Here is a 20697-nt window from a genome sequence, read left to right as displayed (position 1 = left end):
CCAGGGAACAGCATGGAATCAAGCTTGCCCATGGTCAGTGCCTGTTTTACTAAATATTGCATTTAATAAATACACCACTGCATATGCTGAGACAACACGTTGCCTCCCTGGGGCTAGATAAGGAAACACCAAAGAAAATCAACATACCATTTCAATAAATACCCAGGCAAAATATAGTAAATTGGCATGGGTGCTTCAGAAGACTAAAATAAATTTTCCAAGCCAATAAAATAGAATGTATCCAAAAAATACCAATATAAAAATCCACTCTGCATATTGTACAAAGCTACTTGGGCAATATGCCAAACTGATAAATGTCAAGTATTATTGTTGTTTCTACATTTCCTAGTCAATTTGTGAATATGACATTAAATAGCATGAAGCTTTGTGTCAGGCGCAACTAAAATGAAGTTGCAATATTTACAGGACAAGCAAAATATTAGCCTTAAAGGCAGAACAGTTCACCACAACCCTTCTAAATGGATCCATGGCACATGGGAAGAACTGTAATCAATATGACCAGCATACACACCCACACATACCTTACACACTGCGTACATACGTAGCATATGATATATGCTGATCTGGAGCCCTTCTTTTCCAGTGTCCTTTTTTTTTAAAAAAAAAACTCCCTCTTAATGAGGTTGAGTCCGCCCTGGTAGTATCATCTTACCAGGGGGGGATGAGGTTGCCAAGAATGAAGCATGCCACAACAAGTGGGTGAGGTTTCCTCATTCAAGCTTATTGGCACTCTGAAGTTGAGTATACCCTAACTTCGAATGCCAATAGGGCTATTCACTAATGATCAACTGGGTGCCTAGTTAGGCACTACAGTGACCACCATCACAATAGTTGTGTGGTATTTGTTTATAGGATGTGCACACTGTACACACAATGCATGCTTAACACAATGTACATATTGTACATGTACACACACGATACTCAAAGTAGACCCTACACAAACCGCACACCATATACAGTGCATATGAATTACACACTGTATGCACAAACATAGATGCACACACACACACTGCACATATGACACATAAGGTCCACAAACTACGTACACTGTCCATGCCACACAGTGCACACATTGTACTCTTTTCACCCACAATAAAGAGCGTACATGCTAGCAGACAGAACAGCACTGTGTTTTAATGGTTTCAGGTAACCTAGAACCACAGCACCTGTATGTTCTTCATGGTGTGACTAAATGGGTATCTTTTCGCCTGATCCTGTTTATGACGGGCGTCATGTAAATATTCAACTTATATTAGTATGAAACATCGGATTTAATCATGGTGCAATCTAAAAACAAAGGTTAGCAGTCTTTTTGACACAAATGTCATTCCTGGAAGTACTTGAAGTGCAATGAAAAAGGGTTGGGGGGTCTCTAAAAGTATCAGACAACAACAAACACATACATCTAAAACGAGCATGACCTACTGACTTAGCCAAATCAGTGCTCGCGCGCAATGATTTTTATTCAGTATTCGGTGAGTAATAATAGTGTTCTGATTAATTGAAATTAAAATGTTTACATTTTTAAAATATGAGACAGTGAAAAAATATTGAAAATGTGAGCTTATGAATTCAATATTAAAAAGGCCTTTAGAATAAAGAGTGGTCCATGCTGTCCCAATCACTCTCTTCCTCCTTTTGCACCAATTTTCTCTGAAATCCCTCCCTCTGCACTAGTCACTTACAACCTTTCTCTCCCCACATCTCTCTTTCTGAGATCTCACACTCTGCATGTCTCAAATTGCATCTGCTTCCTCTTTCTCACAGCCTTTTCAATCTTACCTTGTGCACGCATATGTGCACACACACACACACAAACACACACACACAATCTAAAAACACTGCATTTCCATTGCCTTTGTGGCTGTCAGTTTTTCATCATCTGTGCACCTTTCTCAAACTTTTTCCCATAAAATCGTCCTTACAATTGGCACATATGTGGCTTTGAAGACAGGCCAAGAAATGGATGGGCTTGTAATCTGAATACATTTAGGATCTGTTAAGAGGCACTGTGAGAAACGCACAATGCTTTCAGCCTCAACTCCAGAACTCTTAATCGAGCCCCATCATGATCAACCATCCTTCCCCTTGAACTCATCCAGAGGCAACTCAAGATCGCACTATGCAAGATTAGCAAATTACACGAAGAATAAAAACACAGAACGCATCTATACCTACCAACATGATCACTGACAAGCATTACATAAACGCTTTTTTTACACTCAGTGTTGAAAATAAGATCAGTGTTTTCCTTTATAAAGTTAATGACATGACTATATGGCTCTGAAGGGAGCCTTTCATTGTCATTTTTAGGTCTCGCCTGAGCCGCGCATGCGCGGCTCTGGCGAGACATTTAGTAAGCCCTTTACAAAGTGCTACCAAAGCGGCCACCAGCTTGCGGTCACGCGCACAAGCGCGCGCGCCACGCTCCACCTCTGCTGCGCACGTATCCCTCGCGTGCTTTACACAGAGCGCGTCATCGCTATCACTTTCGCTTTCACGGCCGCGCGGCGTTACTTTTACTGGCGCGTGGCCAGTCCTTCTTCTCACAGCTAGCCTGGACACAGACCTCCTTTTCGCAGCCAGCTCTGATGTAAAACTGCTTCCCATAACCAGGAGGTACCTTGTGTCAGGGTGCTTCTCAGAACCAGGCATTATTTTGCGTTGGTTTGCTTCTCGCTGTCGAGGGTACGCTGTTGCCAGCTTAATTCTTGCAGATATACACGGAGCCCCTCTGCCCCTCGAAGCCAGTCTTAGCCTCAGCCTCGTCCTCACAGCCAACTTTGCTGACAGCCTGTTTCACACAACCTGCTTTGGTGTCAACCTGCTTTACATAGCTAGCTTTGAAGTTAGCTTGCTTCTCCCCTCTAGGGGGTGCTGTGGCGTCAGCGTTACTCCCACCAGTAAGAGGTGTTCTGGTGTCAGTCTGCCGTTCACAATCAGATTTGTTTTCAATCTGCTTCTTATAGAGTGGGGTTCTTTCTGTCAAACTGTTTCTCACACGTTTTGATTCAGGGCTGCTTATTACAGACGCACTCGCCTTCAGGTCACCCGACTTCTCACAGCCAAATGGTCCATTGATTGCTTTTTTCCTCACAGTCAAGGAGGCCTTTATTATTAGCTTGATTTGTCCTCAATCTGCTTCTCCCAATCACGACTTCTCCGTGTCAGACTGTTTCGTACAACCTGGTATTCCGGGCTGCTTCCAACAGCCTGAAGTGCCTTGGGGTCAAGCAACTTCGCAGGGCCAGCCTTGAAGTAAGCCAACTCCTTACTGCCTAAAATGCAAAGGTCACAAGGACTTCGGCCAGTGTAAGACTACACATTACTACTGCCTCTACCTTTTCTATGTGACATTGTTATCTCCCTTACCATGATGCTACGTTCCACCAGCGACCACTGTCTGAAGTCAGACTACACCTCTCAGCAGCCGCGCGCGCAAGATGGATACTGTGTTTCTTTCTTCCGTCTCTCTGCCCCTCCAGCGCTCCCACCCCTTTCTTCCTCCTGGTCTGCCTCCGCACCCCTCTCCCCATCTTTATCTCTCCCGGCTCTCTGTTCTCATTCCTCCAACCTTGTGCCCCTGTCTCCCACACTCCTTCACTGTACTCCATCTTTCTACCTCTCCTGTTCTTGCCCCCCATTCTCTTTCCCTCTCACCCTCCTGCCTGTCTTCCCTCTCTACCTTCCTCTAACCAACTCGCTCACTCGTTTGGTGAGCTTCCTCCCTTTCTCTGTCTTTTCTGTTTTCCCTCACTCGCTCACCCTCCTTCCAAGTCCATGCGCATCCCTGTCTTTCCTCCCTTTCTCCTGCTTCTCTCACCCCATTGTTTCTCTGCCCCCCCTCCTCCCCGTGCTGTTGTTTATTCGGTGGCTCGTCTTTACAAGGTGCCCTCCAGTTCATTCTCTTATAATGCTCCTCCCTTTCTCTTATCAATTTTTATCTCTATTCAGCTGATTCAATAGCACTGTACTTTAGCAGAGTGACAAGTTAAACAACCTCTTCTGAGGCAAATGCATACATTACACCAATGACACGCCTCTCTATCCCCCACCTCTACTCACATTTCCCTCCTTCATCTCTCCCTCTTCCTCTCTTGTTGTAAGTTAACTCTCTTTACCTGACCAGAGACTAAATCCCTGCCCTTCTCTCTAACTTACTTCTCTACATACCACACTCTGTGACTAGATGTCACTTCTCTATACCACCCAATACATTTCTTTCTCTGTCGCACCTTTCTGTCCCATGTCTCATTCCTTTACCTAGACACTGCCTTTTTAGCTGTCTATTTATACATGGCTACGTACCTACCACACTATTGCTCTACCTTTAAACTCGCTCTGTATGTCACACCTTTCTTTCAATAAACCTCAGTGCCCCACAGCACTTACCACTCATGACCTCAACTTGCCACCTCTCTCTGATCCTACCTCTAGATCTCTAGCTCTCTGCCCCTCTCTTCTCCTCAAGTGCCTCTCTCTCTCTCTCTCTCTCTCTCTCTCTCTCTCTCTCTCTCTCTCTCTCTCTCTCTCTCTCACTCTCTCTCTCTTTCTGCATCTTGCGGCTCTGTATGCATCTCATCACCCTTCATTTCTTTTCCATTTACTTCACCTCCCTCTTAAGTTCATCTCTCTTTATCTTACCCTTTCTATCATTTTTACCATCTATACCTTACCTTTCTCTACCTCTCGCATGCCTCTTTCTACCTCACCATTCTCTCTTTCATTTCTCTCTCTGCCTCACAACTCACTGCCTCATCTCTCTATTCCCCACTTCTCATACACTATCTAACCTCTCAATTTACCTCACCTATTGGCCTTCTATGACTCTCTTTTTATTGAGACTCAGTCTCTAAACTCCCACCCGCCAACTCTGCTCCGCAGACCGCGCCCTCGCCACCGACCCCCGCATCTGAAGAGTGACCGCTGGCAGCAGATCATTCTCCCACCTCGCTGCCAAGACATGGAACACCCTCCCCATCCTCCTGCGGCTGACCGAAGACCTTCTGACCTTCAGAAGACTCTTCAAACAGTAGCAGCTTCCCCCTCCTAGCGCCTTGAGACCCCCACGGGTAGGTAGTGCGCTTTACAAATGCTTTGATTGATTGATTGATTGATTGATTGATTGATGTCCTCTTTCCCTCACCTTTCCCATTATTGTATTTCTTTTTCTCTACAATGCTCTCTCTACCTCTTCCACTCCATCTATCACTTCCTTTGCTTTCATCTCTCTTTCTATCTCCTTCACTGTTTCCGTTCACTCTCTCTGCTTCCAATGTCTCGCTCGTTTAATACATCTGTCTTACCTCTGTCTCTCTATCCCTATTTCACCATTCTCTACTTCTCCCTCGCCCTTCCTCTGTATTAGCCTCATCTCTCTACCTCATCTGCACCTCTTTTCTCTCTACTTCTCATATCTTTCTATTTTTCATCCCACCGGCTCTACCTGCATCACTGCCTAGCTACTTTGTTTACCTGACCTGTCATTCTGTGCTTTACCTATCTATTTATGCTATCTCATTATAACTCGCCTCTCTTCCTATCTTATTTCTCTCTAGACCTTGCCCCTCGGGTTGGCACCTTTCTTACCAGCTACATTTAAAATTGCACGCCAGGCTTCTTAAAACAAGCAGTGGCATAGCCAATAGGTCTCGCCTTTGGGACCTTATAAGTTTTTAGCCATGCAACAGTTAATGTTATTGCACCAAGGATATTGTGCTGCATAACTAAATACTTATAAGGTCCCGAAAGCGAGACCTATTGGCTATGCCAATGCTTGTTTAATTAGGGCCAGTGGTGAGCACTGGCAGCACCTATTCCACTTAAATGCCTGGTTCCTAGAAATTATACATACAAACACAAATGCCCCAACTTTTAATTAAGCTTTTAATTAAGCGCACTCATTAGTCGACTTTCCCTACATGAAGTGTCTTCTCCACACAGAGAATCACAGCAGTTTTTGTTATTATTAATGTAATTAACATTAAACGAGCGGATAACTGACAATGTTGTTATCATTATCAGCAGTTTTGTGTTTTTTTAAATAAACAATTAATATGTAATTTGGAAGTAATTATAAGGACGAATAGTTTCATAATTAGGAGCATGTTTATAAAGGTAGTTGGCAGAAATAATACAAATAAATACACCGCTTCTGATTGGGAACACAAAAATAAACAAGCAGACATGCACACATACAGATCCATGCAACACAGATATCATCATACACATGGGGCTGAATGAAGATAAAGTGGGTTGGCTGAATTTATGTGTGCACGTTTCATGGCCACTTAATCTGCACATTTTCTGACAAAATCATATTTGATGTTGACAAAAGATTGGTCTTTTTTTGGTAAAATAATTTCTACAGGCTGATGTAATACTTTTGCCCCCATGCCCGCTCAGTCAAAACTCTCTTCGGAATGATCACTTCCAGGAACAAAGCACTGCTCCATGCATCCACATTCCATAATAAGCCGCTTTGCTATGATCACAAATGTCTAGCACTGAAATTCAAAAGCTTTTCCTCTATAATACTAACAGTTGTCACAGTCAGGTTTGCTAGAGAACTCCATCCAAATATTGTTTTTTTATTTCTACATTAAAAAATATTAAACATGCCTTGCCATTTCACTACAAGATGGAAAACTCAAAGAAATGCAACACACCTTGGTTTGAATTACTGCAGTCTGCTGAAAATCTATTTATACAGGCAGATTTCTTATTTTTGTGTTCCTACTTTCACATGGATACCATTTTTTAACCATGTGACAATAAAATTGAAAGGAAGTATCAACAATGCACACGTTCTTTTGAATTAATTTACTATTCTTAGCTCTCTGCATATCTTTATTTTTCTTGCTCACAATTGCTCCCAAGCAACAACTCACTGTAATGTGCGCACGGGTGTTGAACACAAAGCCACGCTTTAAATATCATTATCTGGAAGCACATTTTGATGGCAGCTATCAGTCCCTGAAGCTGCCATTGTCATCTGCCCCAACCATGAAATCCTTCTTAGTAACCCAGGAGACAATTTCTGGACCGCGTCTACTAAAAAATGGCATAAATTAAGTTTTCTTCCATAATTCATTCAATTCTAGTATGTTTGGAAGAAATATGGAGAAGTGAAGCCTAATAACCCAGAGATTCTATAAAAACCAGACCGTGACCATGCCATTAGAATATTCCTACCCAGTGTAGTGGACGGTCATGTCCTTGGGAGTCCTTCCAAGGACATATGTGTTAGAAAAGTTCCTCCCCAAGGACCGGGAAGGAGTTTTTCATGGTGACAGGTTCTCTACACTCTCTCAGACCTGCTTCAGCGAGTTAAGCCTTGTACCAACAATTGAGCTATGAAAGACTGAACTAGCCTTCAATCCATTTACTAACATCTAATACACCCTGGCCCCGCTAAGGGCTTCACTGAATGCTGCCGCTAGATTGGTTACAGGCTCCAAACGCAATGAGCGCATATCACCAGTCCTAAAAACTCTAAATTGGCTCCCCTATGAAGCACGAATCCAGCTAAAAATTGCCACGGTGACGCACAAAGCAATCCACTTCAAGACGCCCAGGTATCTGGCGCAAAAACTTGAACTATCTTGTGGTGTAAGAGTCTCTAGAAGCGCTACTACCTTACTCTTGAAACCACCTATCTTTAACAAAAACAGAACCTCCCACAGAGCCTTCTCTGGCGCGGCTCCTAAGATATGGAACTCTCTTCCTCAAGAAATACGCAGAATCAACAGAACAACGGTGTTCAAACTGGAAGTCAAAAGATTCCTGATGAATAAACTCCTTCAGTAATTGGGCTAATCACCTTGGCCCGTTGACATTGATCCTACTTCCATTGTGTCAACATTTATTACTATACTTTTTTTTTTTTTACATACTGTGTTCTGCTGTCGTTACACTGTACTTTGTTTAACATAACTTCCATTTAAATTTTCGTGCACTTTATGGTTCATTTGTGTTTTTAGCCTGTGGTTGTTTCCAGTTCTAGATTGATTGTAAAGCGCTCTGATATCCCTTGGGATCTTTTTCGCGCTATATAAAACTTTATAAATAAATAAATAAATAAATCTACGGAACGGTTCAGTCTATAAACTTCTATTTTTCACTATTCTCCCTCCACTTGACTGTGCTCTCATCACAAGGTGTTCATTAATGCATGTTTGTATTGGGATAACGCTGATTACACATAGGTTTTATTCAGGGTTTTAAGTGGGATCCAAAAAGTACGGGTCTTTAAAAGGGTAGTGGTCTATGTTATTTAAGGGCGTGACTTAAACATGTATACTACATTTATGTGATCCCTATAGTGGTGCAAGGTTTATTTATTTCATTCATTGGAAACGTTTTATATAGCGCAAACATTACCCTTGAGTAATAGTGTAATAATCTAGAACAGTACAAGATCAGGCAACACCCCAGATGAAGGCGGTGTCACATCAATGTTAAAACAGATAGATTAAAAAGACAATAGCAGAACAAGCAAGCAGTGGTCATGAGTGTAGTTGACCAGTCATGATATAAGTAAAACATGTGAAATATAAACAGGAATGAAATCCCTGACATGGATTACCTCAATGTTGTATACAGACATTGTTGAGAAATCCATCAGTGCTATTTGCCAGTAAAGTTAAAAGACGTGAATATAGAGCCCGATTGGGGCCCGTTTCAATGTACGTTTTAAATTACTAACGGTTCTGAGACCCAGAAGTACCCTGCCCACCTAAAGCCCTGATTTTATTGTGTGGGTGATAATTTTTCTGTGTTCTCCTGTGTCTGGCTCAGCTCATGAGTTGTCCTCAATCAAGGTATGCAGCACAGTCAACAGACTTTGGAGGCCCATATTTCTCCTTCAAACGAAGTGTCCGGTGTCATAATTATAAGGGAATAAATGTAGTCTCACTGTTGATTTTGTTAGATGGTCACTACAACTTAAGGATTTTGATAAATGCTTGACACTGAGGGAGAGAGAATGATCGAGAAAAGGCTGAGGCAGAGGGGAAAGGAAGGCAGGAGGGTAAAAGAGATTGAGAGAGAGTGGAAGAAGGTATGTGTAACCTGGAGCAAAAGAGGGAAAACACACAAAGGGGAATGAAGGAGGAAAAGAAAAAAAGAAATAAAATGATAAACTGAGAAAGAAGGAACCTGCAGGAGTGAAGTAAAGGGGCAGGGGGTGTCCTGTGGCAGATTAAAGCAGATTAAAGTGTCATAAAGTGACATAAAAGCAGTGCAGACCTAGTATTCTGCACCCCAACCTTCAATGGCTCCATCTGCATGAGCAAAACTTTGGGCCTCAGAACTTATTCATTTATAAATTAGGCACTTTGTATAAGAGACCAAACACTTAGGGTATTGCTACCCTTTACTGAACAGATAAAAATGCTACAATGCAAAAAATGCAACAGATTTAGAATTCGGTCTTCAGATGGAAGTGATACAGTGTGTTGGAAGAGAGAAAGATGAGGGAAAGAGAAAGGGGAAGAGAGGCTGAAGGACAGAGAGGGGAAAAAGAGAAAGAAAGAAAAGTTTGCGACAAAGAGAAAAATAAAGAGATACAGAGCACGAGGGAAGAGAGTGAGATAAAGAGAAGGGGCAGTTAGAGAGGGTAGCTAAGGAGGAGAATGATAAAGAGAAAGGGAATGAGGCAAAGTGAGAACGTCGGGGAGAGGAAGATGGTGATTAAGGGGTTGGAAGTGATAGTAAGAACAACAGGTAGCTAGAAGAAGCTGGGGGATACAGTGTGAGGAAAAAGAGAGAGCATAACCAGAAGAGAGCTAAAAGAAAGGGAGAGTGTAATATCTGAGAGACAGCAAAAAAAATAAGTGTGAGAGATGAAAAGAAAAAAGAAGGATGAGAGGAGGTTTGAGCCAGAAATGAGAAAGAAGTGCTTGACAGTAAGAAGCGTTAGAAAGAAGGGCAGAGACAAGGGGAGGGAGAGAGACAAAGATACCTGGCAAAGCCACAAGGAGACTGCAAAAGTGAAAGGAGAGAAAAAAGTGCGGAAGAGAGAAAGGCAGAAAGAAAACAGAGAAGGAGTGAGGAAATTGATAAGATGAAAGTGGGTTACAGAAAAAGTTAGTTTCAAAACTGAAAGAGAGGATAGGAAAGGGTGATGAGTGAAAGAGTGAAACAGTGGGGAAAATAAATTCACAATAGACAGAGTGGAAGGATCGACAAAAAGGGGAGCGAAGGTGAGAAATAGTGGTAAAGTGATGACTAAAAGAAGAATGGAGAAGGAAATTGAGTCGTGGAGAGCAGGAGACAGTGAGAGCTTTGCATCAATGAAGATGTAAACAACTTGTTATGTGTAGCGCACAAATCACCCATGAGGGTATCCAGGTGCTCTGCAGATTGGTAGGCTGTGCCCTCCCAGGGGTAGGTTACTCGAAGAGCCAGGTCTTCAGCTTCTTGCAGAACTCGAGAAGTCATAAGGGGGCTCAGATGTGCTGTGGCAGGCACCTACATATGTGTGTGTGGGTGTACACGAGAGAGATGTTAGTAATATTTTTGGAATATTAGTCCTGCCCTGGACATAAACTCAGAATGCAATTAAAAACGCCAGTTCGTTTAAAACCCAGCCTTCCATCGCCTCCCATCCCCCTGCAGCTGGAAGAGTTAAACATTAGTTGTGGGCAGCGACCTGTTTCCAGGCTGCTTGTAATCATTAATGCCGCCGCCACCCCTCCCCCACGGCCCTCAGCAGTACCTGCAGCAGGTGGGATCCCAGCTCACGGCCCACGTTGTCCAGAGTGCTGGGGCGCGGCGGGTGCCCCCACGCCTCTCCGAGACCTGCGGGAACACAAAGGGGGACACTCAGCAGAGGGCAGCAGACAAACAGAGACCAAAAACTGAGAACCCTTCCCAATTTATCTTCGGTATAAGGAGCTGTCCCCTCCGCCAGAGGAAGCAAACACTGCAAGGCACAAGTCCTGCGTGACCCAGGGCGATGGACACACCCCCATGCTGCAGGCCACAACGATAAAGACAAGACAACGTGCCGGCATTTAAAACACCTTTGCTACCCGAGGATCCCTGCCAGTTCCTCGAACCGCCCATGCCGCCCGGGGATGCCAGAGTTGACTTTCAGGGGTTTCCCCGCCCTGCCATTCAGCTCTGTTTGTGTCTCAAGTCAGGCACGTGCACACAAAACAACCCGCTCATTTGTTTTTACATTCCGAACAGATTAGCATACTTATTAGCTTATGTTATTAGCTCTACTTATTAACCGAACCTGTTATGGTGTGCAGTATTTATAAAGCGAAACGTCTGCCACTGGCACTGCTTCTAAGCGCTGACAGGTGTCTAGGGTTGTTTGTCAGAGTCCTCGCAGTAGTTTGTGAGTTACCAAAGGCCTACCTAGTTTGTCCATTAAGGAGACCGGCCTTTAAACTACTTAAACGCCCAAAAAACATAGGGGGATATGTACAATGAAGTGGCCGAGAATGTCGTTACCCTCCTTGGCTGAACGACACGCTCCGCCACTTTGGAAACACAAGGCTGCACCATATTTACAAGAATGTGGTGCAGCCTTGCGTTTTCCCCTGCAATGGCCCTAAGTTTAACAACTTAGCGCCAACACAGGCACCCTTGCACCAGAGAGCAAGGGTGTCTGCGTGCAGGGGAGGATTGTTTATGTGTAGGAAGGTGTCCCTTCCTGCACATAAACAATCCTAAAACGCCGTTTTGTAAATTTCATGTGTGCTGCTTCGTGCAGCACGCATGAAAGTTACAAAATGGCATTTTTTTCAAAGGTTTGTTCATGTACAGGAAGGGACACCTTCCTGCACATAAACAAACCATGGCATTTTGCTTTTTCCATGTGTGCTGCGCAAGGCAGCATGGAAAAAGCAAAAACGAGGAGAAATAATTAATTTCTCCTAGTTTTGCCAATTTAAGACCAGGAAATTGGCGCTACCTCCTATGCACGCCATCCTTGTACATAGGGGGCAGCGTCAAATACAATGGGTGTTGCAGTGGAACGCCCGCCACAACACCCACTGCACGCCCCTTTCACGCTAAGTTAGCGTGAAAGGGTGCCTTATGTACAAGGCAGCGTTAAGCCACGTGGCTTAACGCTGCTTTGTACATAAGGCAAGGCCCCTATCGCCACGGGAACGTCACAAAAAGTTACGTTCCTGTGGCGATAGGGGCTTGTACATATGCCCCATAGTGTGTTCATGTTTTAATGTAAAAACATGCATATCGGTCATTTGAACAAAATGTTTCAGTCTCCAAGCGGATATGGTGTTAGAACTGTAAATACAAACTTCATTGATGTCATTGGTCCTTTTCAGGGCCTTTGTATGTGTAACCAACTTTCAATGGCTGCTCTCTTCTATAACGGGTGCGGGCGGTCACGCGTAAATAGGATCACTGGAAATGTCAACGTGTTCGCAATTTAGAAATGTAAAACAAAACACCCAGGATTACACACATGCCAACATTTTGGCAAGGTTGGGAGAAGAGTGCTAAAGTGGTGAGATTTATAGAAAAGAAATTGGGGAATGTAATCTCCTCATTGACTTGAAGTGAAGTTTTTATGTTTGAAATGAAATGAAAAAGGGATTTATAAAGCACTCTTAACCCGCAGGTATCAAGGCGCAGCACTTAAGGAATTCCAAAACCCTATCCAAGATCACATAGAAAAAGGAAGAATAATGGAAGGGACAACTAATCTTATAAATCCAAACAGTAAAAGCCTAAAACACGAAAAGCCAAGTTTTACAATGTTTTTGAAGGGTGACGAATGAGTCGGTATCAGCGATGTATTTAGGTCAGGTGTTCCATAATTTCGCAGCTGCCACAGAGAAGTAGCAGGCACCCCATCATGCTTTTCGAAATTTAGGGACTACAACTACAACAGCCAGAGGCTGATTTCAAATGCCTGGTCAGCCTGTACCAATGAAAGATGGACTGATTGCCACACAGCCACATTTTGCACCGTCTGAAGTTTGTTCAACGAGTAGCTATTGATATTCAGATACATGGTATTACTATAGTCTAGACGAGAGGTGATCAAACCAATGACCTCTGCGCTGCGAAGTTCCTCCGGAATAAAAGGAAAGATCTTTTTGAGGACACAAATAATAAGGAAGAAGCTGGTGGTGGTACGATTTACCTGTAGATTGAACTTAAGAGAGGTATCCAATAATGCACCAAGGTTTTTGACAGAATCCATAGGGAAGGGAAATGGCCCACACGACTCCAGCCACCAAAGCTCTGACCAGACAGAATACTGGGCTCCAAAGACCATTACTTCCGTCTTATCAGCGGAGTGCAGTACAATGCTGTTGATGATGGGCGGGGGAACCATGCTTTTGAGAGGAGGGGTGCAGTGCTCAGGGGAGTGGAATTTAATAAAATATCTCTTTGTCCATGGGGCAGGTTGCTTCATAAATCTACTTGTCCTGTAGCAAAATCCACTTTTCCCTTTGGTGTCAAGTAGTGCAGCGACAAATTATGGCAGCAATCACATTATATAAGAGCTCTGATATAGCCTCTCGGATTATGCCAGGGCTTATACCATAGTAGTGTTTGAATACTTGCAATCCCCTTATGTTGCCACGTTTCCGCAGATCTACATACTGTGGCTGAAGGTAGTGGTAAGCAATAGTTTGCTGCTATTTCAGATGGTACAGATCGCTGTGCCGCAGTGAGGAGGCAAGGTCGTGGACCGAAGGGTCTCTATTTCACCGAGGTGCCGCTGGGACAAAATGGCGGCTTGTAGAATCGGCTAGGAGCAGAACGGCTCCTGAACTCCGGAGGGGCAGCAAAGCTCTGATTGTCCCGCTACGAACACCACAGACAAGTGGCAGGCACCTATGGCCCGCGACTTCACCCGAGCGCTCAACGAGAGAAGCTCGGCGGGGTGGACGGGAGGGCCACGGGCCGTCCTCCCCACACTCACCCAACAAAACTTAACAGCAAGTACCTCCCATGCACGGCACAATTCCCGACCGACTGGGCCACACTACACGCGACAGACTACCAGGAGATTCCCCTCCGGTGCAGTGATCAGGCGAGAATACACTTGTGGAGGAGGATGCCTGACTCCAACATGGCGGCTGTGCAAGCCATGTAAGATCTCTACTAATGCAGGTACCAATGGGGCCAATTGAATCTGTAGAGACTACTAAGCTGTTTACCCTGTCCTCTAGAATCATCAGGAGGCAGCGGTTGAGGGTGCTCAGAATACCCTGGTGCCGGACCTCGACATGGCCACCACACAAACGGACTAAACAACTAGGCCCCTCCCTACTATCCCTCACTCTCGAATCCCTTCCACCACCCACCCCTTCTCGCTCCACCGGAATGCAGCAAATAAAGAAGCCCCTCCACCCACACCAGACTCCAAGGACTGGCTCATCGAGCTTACACCAGCGAGGCTAGGGGTGCTCCCCCACCATCCTCCCCCACCAGGCTCACCCGTCATGACATAAATTATGGTATCTACCTCCAACCATTGAGACCTAGCTAGCTGACCGGTGCCCGGTGGAGCTACCTGTTAGCTAAAGAGGAGATGGGTTGTGGACTTCCCCCTCGGCCGTCACCTACCCAGCCGCGACTTTGGGCAGACTTTCCTTCATCTCTCCGTCGTATCTCCCCTACCCCTTTACCCTTCCCCCTACACTTCTACGCTCCATTTATCTCGTCGTCCTATGCTCTTTAAATGTTTTTCAACCAAGACCTTGCTATTTGGCCGATGCCCGGTGGAGCTACCTGATAGCTAAAGATGAGATGGGCCGTGGACTTCCCCCTAGGCCATTTCCTACCCAGCCGGACTTGGGGCAGGCTTTCCTTTGTCTCGCCGTCGTATCTCCCTCCTACCCCTTCACCCTACTCCCTTACCCTTCTACGCTCCATTAATCTCATCTTCTATGCTCTTTAAATGTTTTACTAGTAACTGATGTAACCTGTTAATTGATGTAATTTTGTAACTTTGTGGATCCTCATGTAAAGCGCTCTGATACTTTCCGGGCTAGCCAGCGCTATATAAAACTTATTAAACAAACAATAAACAAACAGCATTTAGCTTAAAGTTCTCCTTCAGCCAGCGGCTCACCCCTGTCATACAGCGTTTAAAACTATCAGCTGTTTCAGAAAGATTATCAGTGAAGGACAAAATGATTTGAGTATCATCGACGTATGACAATATCTGAAAACCCAAAGATCTCACCAAAGCTGCAAATAGCACAACATACAGATTGAAAAGAGTGGAGCTAAGCGTGGAGCCCTATGGTACTCCACAAGGGAGACTGAAATCCTTAGCCCTGAACTGACCACAGACAACAATATGACGTCTCTCAACCAGAAAGGAGAGAAGATATTTAAACGCCTTGTTGCTCACTCCTACTTGCTGTAGCTGCCTAACCATACGTGATGGAGAGATAGTGTCAAAATCTGCCAACAAGTTCAGTAGGACTAAAACACCAGTCCCACCCTGGTCCACCTGCATTCTCATCGCATCAGTTGTGGCGATGAGAGCTGACTCTGTACTATGGCTACTTCTGAAGCCATTTTGTGAAGGGTTCCAGAGGTCATGGTCAGTAATGAACTTGACTAGCACGTTATTCAGGTGTTTCTGAGGTATTTCTGCAGGAGTAGGACGAAGAGAGATTAGTAAGCAATTCTTCAATTTGTCTGGATTTACATTTGGCTTTTTGGGGAGTGGGATAACGATAGCTTCCTTCCATCCATCTGGGAAATGCTACATCTCATAACTAGATTACATTTTTTTCAAAGAACTCAGCCACAGGATCAGGAGTCAACTGCAGAACCTATGGGGGCATGGGTCAATGGGTCAATGAGAGAACCTGAGTTAATCCCTATAAAGATTTATTTGACCTGAAGCGGTGACATAGGTGGAAACAGCCCCAGCTTAGGAGCACCACAAGGAATATCTTGGCTGAAACCATCCTCCACATGGGTTGCAACAGAGTTAAATTCAGCATAAAATGATTTGAGCTGATAAATATGTGTATTTAGCTTTGAGACGCACAGCCTTGTATGTCGCAAGAAGGGCATTGTGTTTGCCCTGAATATCTAGTTTAGTGTGCCATTTGCTTTCCTGCCTACAGCAAAGCTGCCTAAATTCTCTTAATTCCTCTGAGAACCATGGAGCAGACTCTTCTCTTTTGGGGACTTCTCGGCCTTATAAGAGTAGTCTTATCTAAGGCTTCCTCGAGCCACTTAAAGACAATTTCATCTAGGGGTTCTAAGTGAATATCAACCTCACTTGCTGATAAAACAGGACTGAGAGAAAATCATCTGGATTAAATTTATTCCAATTTCTACGGGATAGGGGCCCTTTCTTTAACTGTTTCAGACTAACACCCAGTTTGTGAAAAGAGAGAGGGAAACTAACCATATAACGGTCCATCCAACTCAAAGAGAGAGTATCTTTTACATAGAGTTTATTGGAGTTAGTAACAATACAGTCTAACATGTGACCTGCGCTGTGGGTAGCGGGTTTCACCATTTGGATGAAACCTAGGTTAGCCATGAACTCCACCATCAGGATAGTATCTTTACTGGAAAGATCCTACATAGGAAAATAAAATCACCTAAAATAGTGACATTAGGATGCAAGATGCATGGTTCCATCATATGGCCCCAATTCGAGAGATACTGCATTCGTGAGCCAGGCGGGCGATATATCAACGAGCCCACGAAAGTAATCCCAAAAACAGAGAGTTTCCAGATGATTTTTGATTAAAGGCTCTCATTCATTTTTATGTACAGCTTACTCGCACGTTTTGAAACCGTCTCTCTCAATGATGCATTTGAAATATTCTTTTGAATGGAAGAATGGTGAGGATCTAAATCATCATAACTTATCTCAGTGTGTTTTAGCAGCTGATCTTAGATACTAATTTCTGGTGCACTGTGGAGAGTAAACAAGAGTCAGACATACTAACTGCACAGGCGGTACACTAGTTGCGGGGGCGGGATACCATCAGGTTCCAAGAGAAGGTAGGGGCATGCTGCTGCACACTGTGAATATGAGCTGTGCAGAAGGGCATATGCTTGGTCAGCATTCATACACATGGATGACTATGAGCTATGTAGAAGAGCCTGCGTGTGGTCAGCATTCATGCACATGGATGACTATGAGCTGTGCAGAAGGGCCTCTGCGTGGTCAGCATTCATACACATGGATGACTATGAGCTGTGCATAAGTGCCTGCGTGTGGTCAGCATTCATGCACATGGATGACTATGAGCTGTGTAGAAGGGCCTCTGCGTGGTCAGCATTCATACACATGGATGACTATGAGCTGTGCATAAGTGCCTGCGTGTGGTCAGCATTCATGCACATGGATGACTATGAGCTGTGCAGAAGGGACTGCGTGTGGTCAGCATTCATACACATGGATGGCTATGAGCTATGTACAAGAGCCTGTGTGTGGTCAACATTCAAGTTCATGGATGAATATGAGCTATGCATAAGTGCTTACATGTGGTCAATATTCACATACATGGATGAATAGGAGCTGGTTAGAAGTGCCTGCGAGTGGCCAACATTCATGTACATGGATAACTGGTAGGGTGGAGCTGCAGCACAATAGGCGCAGAACACAGCTTTAGAAACACCTTCATCTTCGATGATGGTAATAAGAAGGAATGTGATTACATGCAGTGAAGCAGTCATAAAGCAGCAGGGGAGCCACATGGCAGACTTTAACACAGCTGGGCGAATGGGCATTAATTCACAGCTTACTAGCCAGCCTAGTCTCACTGGGCTCTGTAAATCACCCCTGAGCCCCCCGGGTCTGCGGGGGACGCGGGAGGAGGCGAGTTGCTGAAAGCTCCTTAGAAACAGAGCTGAGGCTCACACTAAGAATCTTCTCCACACGCGCATTCTAAACACAGTTTAGAAAAAGCTATTATGAAAGCATTGATCATCTTGAATTTTGAATCAGCCGGGGTAGAAATATCTGGCAGACGGGATGCACCAGCAAGAACACGACCACTCGATACTCGGTCCACCCTTCACTGAAAGTGATCCAGAGAAGGGAGTCTCCCTCCAACAAAAAATTGATAAAATGCGGCCACATAGAGTATTTTGCAGTACAGTCTACCAAAGGAACTGGCTTGAGTGTCCTAGGTTTTAAAGAGAGCTCAAATCATCAAGGCATGCCATTTAAAGAGTGTCCATCCAATTTGTAAAATGAATTATTTATCAAATAACCAGCTGATGGATCTGTCAAAATATGTGCAAAAACATGCTATGATCTGGATAAAATATTAGAGATTAAGGGACTGCACAACATGGCATAATGTTTTCACCGGTACAACATAAATTACAGACTTGATTTATACATGTTTTAAAGCGATTGGAAATAACATAATTTTCCTACGCGCATATTACTTTCTTTCTCTCACTGTTCTTTTCCTTTTGTAACTTTTTCTTATTCTTTACATCATTATTATTGTTTCAGTTGTTTTTTTAAATTGTTATTTTAGGTAGACTGTTATACTTAAGAACTCGATGTCCTGGAGAAGCAATGCTTTATTTTAATGTTGTGAAACACCTATTAGTGAATTCTCGTTGAATACAATATTTAAAGCAAAATTGTCGGGATTTAAGATGCTATTTTTATGGAAACAAAGCAGATATATTTTTGCAATAATAGAATAACGGATATTTTAAATAAAGCTCAGAGTTGTACTGAATATATATTTTCAGAACATATTTTGTCTTTTAAGGCAGGGCATGTAATTGGAAATTCTATTTATATAGCTAACATTTCTATCCCAAACAAGGTATTGAAGCATCTTGCAGGGAGCAGCATGCTACTCCGGAACCCAAGGTAGAGGTAAGACGGTAGTAGATAAGTAAAAAAAATGTTTGTTTTTTTTTCTTCTGTGTGGATTAGTTGTGGTAAGTGTGTTGTTAGTGCTCATTGAACTCTAATGCATTTACTGTAATTGCTTTGAGAGGGGTGGATTAATTGAAGTGGAATAGTAAAGGGGAAAAGTCAGTTGTTAATGCGAGTGGTGGACATGTGGGCCTGTTAGGTGGATCAATTATATAATGGGGGAAGAGTTTGGAAAGGTGTTTGGGAGTCCACAGTAGCTGAAGATATCCAAATAAACAGTTGAACACTTAGACCTGCCTTCCCTATGTTTCATACTGAGATATATATGTATTATTATAGAAAAGCACCAACCCTCAGGAACACAGAAATGTATGCATATTAACTGTAAAATATGACACATATATTATCTACTGGCGGTCGCCAGTAGATAGTTATAGTTAGGACCGTGTTTCCATAGAATCCTCGCGAAATTTTCAAAACTAATGGGGCGCTCCGTTCAGCTCCTACCCTGAAAGACTCGGGATGATTCGTCAAGCGGGGGCTGAGAAAAAAGGGGGGTCCCAAAACGCGTTTTCCCCATGCATTTTTCCATAGGACCTTTAGACACAGCTACAACCCGAACGGCTGAACAGAATTACTAGAAATGTGGCGGAGAGGTAGCCATAAGGTCAAGGAAGTGCCTTTTGCAGGTCTGGTGTAAATCTGTTTAGTATTTCCTGAGAAAATAGCATTTAAAAGCATATCAATATCTATTGCGCGCACCGTGCGCGCACCGTGCGCGCACCGTGCGAGCACCCTAACGTGCACGAGCGTAATTCTGATTGGTGGTTACATGTTAGTCAACGTTCGAATCGGTCGAAATCAGGAAGTGTCGGCCGCCATTTTGTTTGTTTTCAGTGCGAGAGTGGAAAAGGAAGGTGGCGAACGTGAAAAGGGGGCAGGGTAGAGAGTTCCTGACCCCCTAGCCTTTGTCAGGAGGTCCCTGAAGGACCCCAAAGGCAGAATTATTTTATTTTTTTAAATCGCGGGGGTGCGCGCACCGTGCACGCACGGTGAAAACCCCCCCCAAAAAAAATATTTTTTTTTTTTAAATCGCGGGGGTGCGCGCACGGTGAAAAAAATTAAAAAATTTAAAAAATTAATACGTAATTTATTGTAAAATAAATATATAAAAAAAATAATAATACATAAATAAATTAGCATTTAAAAAACCGTACAAATTCACTGAAAAAACCATAGGTTTCACACACGTTATATTTAGGAATTAGCATTTAAAAAACCTTGCAAATTCACTTAAAAAACCATAGTTTCACACATGTTATAGTTAGGTGGATATTTCACTCGTAAAAAAACAATGAAATTCCCCCGTTATAGTTAGTTCAGATAACTATAACTCGCGCGACCGCCACTCTATCACAAGGATGATGTCATCAGTGATGTCATGAGTGATGCCACTGACCATGTCATGAGTGATGTAATATGTGACGTCATGAGCAGTGGATTGCGGGCGCGCGAGTTATAGTTATCTGAACTAACTATAACGGGGGAATTTCATTGTTTTTTTACGAGTGAAATATCCACCTAACTATAACATGTGTGAAACCTATGGTTTTTTAAGTGAATTTGCAAGGTTTTTTAAATGCTAATTCCTAACTATAACGTGTGTGAAACCTATGGTTTTTTCAGTGAATACATTTATATCTATATATATATATATTCACTGAAAAAACCATAGGTTTCACACATGTTATAGTTAGCGGAAATTTTACTGATAAAAAACCAATGAAATTCCCCCGTTATAGTTAGTGCAGGAAACTATAACTCACGCGACCGCAATCCTC

The 20697-nt window shown here is 43.5% G+C and overlaps 1 protein-coding gene across 1 annotated transcript in view; it reads right to left on the bottom strand.

Moving 5' to 3' along the window:
• Positions 1 to 20697, bottom strand: part of SIM1 (SIM bHLH transcription factor 1) — a 243426-nt gene that overhangs the window by 110222 nt on the left and 112507 nt on the right. The window contains exon 3 of the mRNA XM_085611189.1: positions 10742 to 10824. Within this exon, the coding sequence (XP_085467315.1) occupies positions 10742 to 10824 (83 nt within the window). The remainder of the gene's footprint in view (positions 1 to 10741; positions 10825 to 20697) is intronic.

The sequence above is a fragment of the Triturus cristatus genome, chromosome 6, assembly GCF_964204655.1.
Source record: "Triturus cristatus chromosome 6, aTriCri1.1, whole genome shotgun sequence".
NCBI classification, from domain to species: Eukaryota; Metazoa; Chordata; class Amphibia; order Caudata; family Salamandridae; genus Triturus; species Triturus cristatus.
The sequence above is the reverse complement of the archived record's forward strand: the minus strand, read 5'-3'. Positions and strand labels throughout refer to the sequence as shown.